Source organism: Acartia tonsa, chromosome 10 (genome assembly GCF_053477335.1).
Source record: "Acartia tonsa isolate MP-2025a chromosome 10, ASM5347733v1, whole genome shotgun sequence".
In the NCBI taxonomy this organism is placed as follows: Eukaryota; Metazoa; Arthropoda; class Copepoda; order Calanoida; family Acartiidae; genus Acartia; species Acartia tonsa.
In genome coordinates this window covers 37,501,680-37,507,679 of record NC_137269.1, presented here as the reverse complement: position 1 = coordinate 37,507,679, position 6,000 = coordinate 37,501,680, and the positions used below count along the sequence as shown (strand labels likewise).

Here is a 6,000-nt window from a genome sequence, read left to right as displayed (position 1 = left end):
ATAAATATGGTAGGCTAGCTGGGATTTCACCTAAATAGATAGATAGATAAATATGGTAGGCTAGCTGGGATTTCACCTGGATAGATAGATAGATAAATCTATAGCGTTACTGATTAACAAAATGAATCATAGAGTAACTTCTGTACTAATAAAGGAAAGATTAAAAAAATACTTCTTCAGCCTAGACAAAAATAAATTGTGTTGCAGAGTTTTAAAAATCCAAATAATGTCTATAAAAAACAAGAACGATTACATACAATGATTAAAAAGCAGCGTAGCTCACTACTAAGAATAAATCATCGTTATATAAAAGTAACTGGAAGCCACAGGCGGCTCCGAAGAGCCTAGGCCGCACAAAAATCAAACGGCTCCGCAACACTGCAGGCTTCTCATAGGTCCTGGGAAGGTTTATAACTATTTTGGGGAAGGGTACAACCACACTTCCAAGATAAATCGACCCTAGAAAATATAACTGCCCCAAAAAACTTTTAACCTTTTTAAAACTACAATCTAAATATGGGATCGACTTCTCCCCTCTTAAGGGCCCCTAGAGGCGTATTTTTGGGGAGGCTATCCCCACCCTCCCAATAGAAAATGATCCCGACCCCCAAAAAATATATATAGAACAATCAATTATTTGTAGAGATGCAATGCTACAAAAAAAACTGTGCAATATATGTTTGATATGTGAGCTATCCTGCACTCTTCTTAATAGTTTTAGGACAGAGAGGGAGGGGACATTGGACTGTTTATTACACTAGTCCTCTAAGTTTTATAATAATGTTTTATTGATGCTAACCAACTTTGGGAATTTTGATTGAATTTTGATTGGTTGTTTCTTTTAGTTAAATGTCCAAACTTTTCAATCTGTCCTAGTAATCTAGAGGGATTATCTTTGTATCCTCATTGGGGATGTATATCAACTTATCGGCCATTGTCTTATCCCTATAGATCCCTGATCTTAAGGTCTGTCGTACCAGGGATACAAGAATAGGCAAATGAAAAAAAAAACACAATTAATCTTACCTCTTTACATTAATTCTTTTGTTTGAAATTTCCAGGGATCTAAAGGGATAAGACATTGGCAGATAAATCGATGTACATCCCAAATAATGATACACAACATTACCCCTTCTGTAGATTACAATTAGTGGTAGAAACATTGAGACACTTAACTTCATGAACCAACTAATCATAATTCAATAAAAGTAATAAAGCCTGTAAATAGGGAAAAGAAAGAATTGTATATTAATTTAAGAGCCATTGAAAGATAAAAAAAAGGGGAGAAAATATACTTTTAAAAGATAAATTGTTCTTTCATGTAACAATCCCTGCCACCCTAATGTCATATGATGTATAATATACTTGGATAATATGACAGGAGAAAAATTGTCACCTCGCTTTCATTGGTCGGGCCGTTAATCCAGTAGGAGGGGAGGGGATGGGGTAAAGGAGGGGGGATGGGTAGATCGTTATTTTAGCCCGCTACAGAGTTCACTTTATTATAGAACATGAAAATCTAGCGTAAGATCCAAGTGATAATATATCCATTGTAATGTCTAATGGAGTGCATTGAACTGTCCAGCGTGATTTGTCCTAAAAATACACTTTTGCAAAGTAGCGGGGTGCCTCAGGAATAAAAAGGGATAAGACAATGAACGATAGATTAATGTACATCCCCATTACAAAATTGCTGATTGGAACGTTGGGACACTAAACTTAATGAACCAACTAATCAAAATTCAATAAAAGTGTCTGAAGTTGTTATGACTACGAATCAGAAAACGTTATTATAAAATTTTTGGGACTAGTGCATGTGAATAAACAGCCCAATGTCCCCCACTTTCCTGGGGGTGTCTAGATTAATATTCTTCACAATTATCTATCAGGGGAGAGTTCATCAAAAATAAAATAAACCCACTTTCTACGGTATGCGGAGCCGTTTGATTTATGGTGCGGCTCCGGCTCCGACCTAAAACCAAGAAAAACTCAACAAAAGTTTTTTTTTCAAATTCTATTTTTTACTTTTGAAGGTTTTAAAAGTTAAATTGTTGAGAAAAATGGACTTGAAAAACTTACAGGCGTTTCCAAATTATAAAAGGAGGATGCGTATAAGAATGGGCTGGACAAGGGGGGGGGAGGCGGGGTTACTCGATAACCCTTTGACCAAAATTTAGCTAACTTCGGATTTAAGCTTCTATAGGAATAAAGTTACGTTTTAAATTATCGGTAACCGCCGTTCACCGCCGCGGTGGTTACCGATAATTTTAAGAGTAACTTTAGCCCTTACCTATATCAGCAATCTTGAGATCCGGGTGGTGCAGATAGAAGAACGGATCTGTCAGGGCTGTGTGGAGAGCCGCGCGGGGTGCCCCCGTCAGCCGGGTCTTCAGCACGTCATTCCGCTTGAAGGTGAAGAGCTCGTGCAACGGCCTGATAGAGATTTTTAAATTTAGATTTATTATTCTTGGGTGTAAATAAATAAAAAGAACAATAATAAATGAAAATTTTCTTTCCAAATGGCAGTATTCTAAAAGAAGTGTGCAATAATGTGTATTCACACATTGTTTTCATACAGGCCATATCAGACAAAAATATGAAAATACCTGGTGGTCGGGGGCTCCAGGTACTTCTTAAGGTTTGTGTGAAGAATATTCATGATACTGCTACGTACTCCATCAAATGGCCGCTGGTAATACAAAATAACAGATTTTGTAATCCTTATAATTAGGGTTTGGCCAAATATCCGGTTTATGGCCGGATACCGCATATTAAAACTATCCGGATATAGGATATCTGGCTGATTTATAATGCCTTATATCCGGTTATCCGGTAATTTTACAGATATCCACGTTACCAAGATATTCGGCATTTTAAATCAGCCAGATATCCGGTATCCAGCCAAAAAAGTATCCGGCCCAACCCTACTCATAATAAAGTAACAGGATGGCCGTTTGTCTGACTGTCTGTTTGTTCCGAATTTTCTCGCTAGCCACTGAACCGATATGGTTCTCCTTTACAGGGTAGCTTCTCATAGATCCTGAGAAGGTTTAAAACTATTCTTGGGCAGGGTAAAAATACTAAATTAAAATGAGAGAGGGGTGATCAATTTAGGTTGCTAAGATGGATCTCATTTATTGGTCAGTCCTTATTTCCAGTAGGAGAGGGGAGGGAATAGGGGAAAATGGGTGGGTATGGGATATCGTTATTTCATCCCGTATTCGAGTTTCACTTTATTATAGAACAAGAAAATCTGTTGTATTATTCAAATAATAATATATCCATAACTAGCAGCTATGCCCCTAAAGGCTACCAAAACAAAATGTGTTATTGTTGCCTGGTGTTGGATTGAGTTACGGTGGGCAGCATCCAAAAGACCAGCATGGAGCTTCAGCCTGTCCAGGCGTCCTAGAGGCCGTCCTGAACAAGATTAAGGTACACAATATGGTGAATCATACAGGGAGGGAGGGGGGGACAGTGGGCTGTTAATTACACTAGTCCCCAAAGTTTTATAATATAGTTTTTATTATTCGTTGGTTTAATAACTTTGGGGACTTTTACTGAATTTTGATGGGTTGGTTTATGTAGTTGAGTGTTCTTCAAACAATTCAACCACTAATTTCCATCTACATAAGGGGTTATTTTATGTGTCATCATTGAGGATTTACGAAATTCGGATTATAAGTGCCGTTTGCGCATTGTTATAAATACACTTGTCATAAAAACATATGTATCTCACAGAAAATTATATTTCTTGATTGTTAATATCAGATTTGTCTATATATTAATATCTTAATTTAAACACCAGAAATATATATTTGCTCTTTTTCATGACTAACAAGAACAAAATGCGCAGAAAAAAATTAATTAAATAGCTCAAGTGACTAATGATAATCACAAAAATTCTTTAGCAAAATGTTGCAATAATAAAACATCAAGGCTCAGCAACCGCGCCAAAGTCGCCATTTAAAACAAGTTTGGGTGCTTAACAAATTCTACTTACACATAACCTTATTAGGAATCGGTTTGGATTATAGACATCCAGTTAATTTTTTATGATTTTAAGTAGGGTTGGGCCGGATACTTTTTAGGCCGGATACCGGATATCCGGTTCCGGTCGGATATTTGGCAAACGTTCGATATTCGGCAAATTAACGGATATCCGGCCGGATATCGAAAATGGAAGGATATCCGGCCGGATATTGAAAATGGCGTCAAAAATCAGCCGGATCTCCTGTAACCGGATAGTTTTAATATCCGGTATCCGGCCGGATAACCGGATATCCGGCGTCAAAAATCAGCCGGTTATAACCGAATAGTTTATATATCCGGATAACTGGCCGGATATTGAAAATGGCCGGATAACCGGCCAAATCGGATATCCGGCCCAACCCTAGAAAAGTTATGATTTTCGATTTAAGCTTTATATGAGCAGGGAGGAAGGGGACATTGGGATGTTTATTACACTAGTCCCCACTCCCCAAAGAATTTTAATAACGTTTTCATATTCGTTGATTTAACAACTTTGGCGACTTTAATGAAATTTGACTGGTTGGTTCATTAAATTGAGTGCCTTAACATTTCAACCACTAAATGTAATCTACAGAAGGGGTAATTTTGTGTATCATCATTGGGAATGTACATCAATTTATCGGCCGTTGTCTTATACCTTTAGATCCCTGTTATATGTGGCTGTCAAGATTTGGCAAAAAAATAAACATTGTGAAATATTTGCAACTTTACTTATCTTTTGTTTAAGGTATGAGTAATAGATAACAGGGATCTAAAGGATAAGACAATGGCCAACAAATTTATGTACATCCCCAATGATAAACAAAATCATCCCTTCTATAAATTAAAAATAGTGGTTGAAACGTTTGAACACTCAAATTAATGAACCAACCAATCAAAATTCAATAAAAGTTGCTAAGCCAACAAATAAGAAAGCGTTATCGTAAAACTTTGGGGACTAGAGTAATAAACAACTAAATGTCCCCTATCACCCTGAAATTATATCAAAAATAAGTGAAATAGAAATTGTTTTAACTGGTGTAGACTTACGTTTATAATACAAAGACAAGAACAATTTTGTCCAATTGAGAGGGAGGGGACATTGGGCTGTTTATTACACAAGTTCCCAAAGTTTTATAATATTATCATTTTCTTATTTGTTGGCTTAATAACTTTGAGGACTTTTATCAAATTTTGATTAATTGGATATTTAAGTTAAATGTAATTTGTGTATAGTCATTGCGGATGCACATCAATTTATCGACATTGTCTTATCCCTTTAAATCCCTACTAGCGGCTTCGCCCCTAGCCTCTAGGGGCTTTGCCCAAAGAGGTGATATAAAAAAATAATTGCGAAAATCGTAAAGGACCATGGAAATCTCCTTGAAAAAAAAAAAAAAAATGGGGGGGGATTTTTTGGTTTTTGGGAGGGTTGGGGGTGTCCCACCCCCCGAGAAAATAGCTTAAAACCACCACAGGACCAATAGGTAGATACCCTGAAGAGTAGAATCCGATCGGTTCAGTGGTTACCGAGATCTTAAGGGACAGACAGACAGACGGACAGACGGTCAGACGGACAGACAGACATCGTTCTACTTTGTATTATAGATAATATATCACTTAATGAGACATTTTAAATAAATGTAGCTAAACAACTTCTAATAATATATTATGGAAATTTGAGAAGTAACAACGAAGTGTAGTTTAATTACTAAAAGAACTTGCAATTACTAAAAGACGTACGGACGGACATAGCCTTATCTATAATACAAAGTAGGACGATGTCTGTCTGTCCGTCTGACCGTCTGTCCGTCCGTCTGTCTGTCTGTCCCTTAAGATCTCGGTAACCACTGAACCGATCGGATTCTACTCTTCAGGGTATCTACCTATTGGTCCTGTGGTGGTTTTAAGCTATTTTCTTGGGGGGTGGGACACCCCCAACCCCCCAAAAAACCAAAAAATCCCCCCCCATTTTTTTTTTTTTTTTTT

General features: G+C 37.1%; 1 protein-coding gene across 1 annotated transcript in view; it reads right to left on the bottom strand.

The window, feature by feature from the left end:
• Positions 1-6,000, bottom strand: part of Orc3 (origin recognition complex subunit 3) — a 29,947-nt gene continuing 23,947 nt past the window's right edge. Inside the window, exons 24-27 of the mRNA XM_080175217.1 lie at positions 3,338-3,420; positions 2,607-2,689; positions 2,291-2,433; positions 1-76 (exon numbers count right to left, since the gene is read on the bottom strand). Coding sequence (XP_080031343.1) covers positions 27-76; positions 2,291-2,433; positions 2,607-2,689; positions 3,338-3,420 — 359 coding nt within the window. The 3' untranslated portion in view covers positions 1-26. The remainder of the gene's footprint in view (positions 77-2,290; positions 2,434-2,606; positions 2,690-3,337; positions 3,421-6,000) is intronic.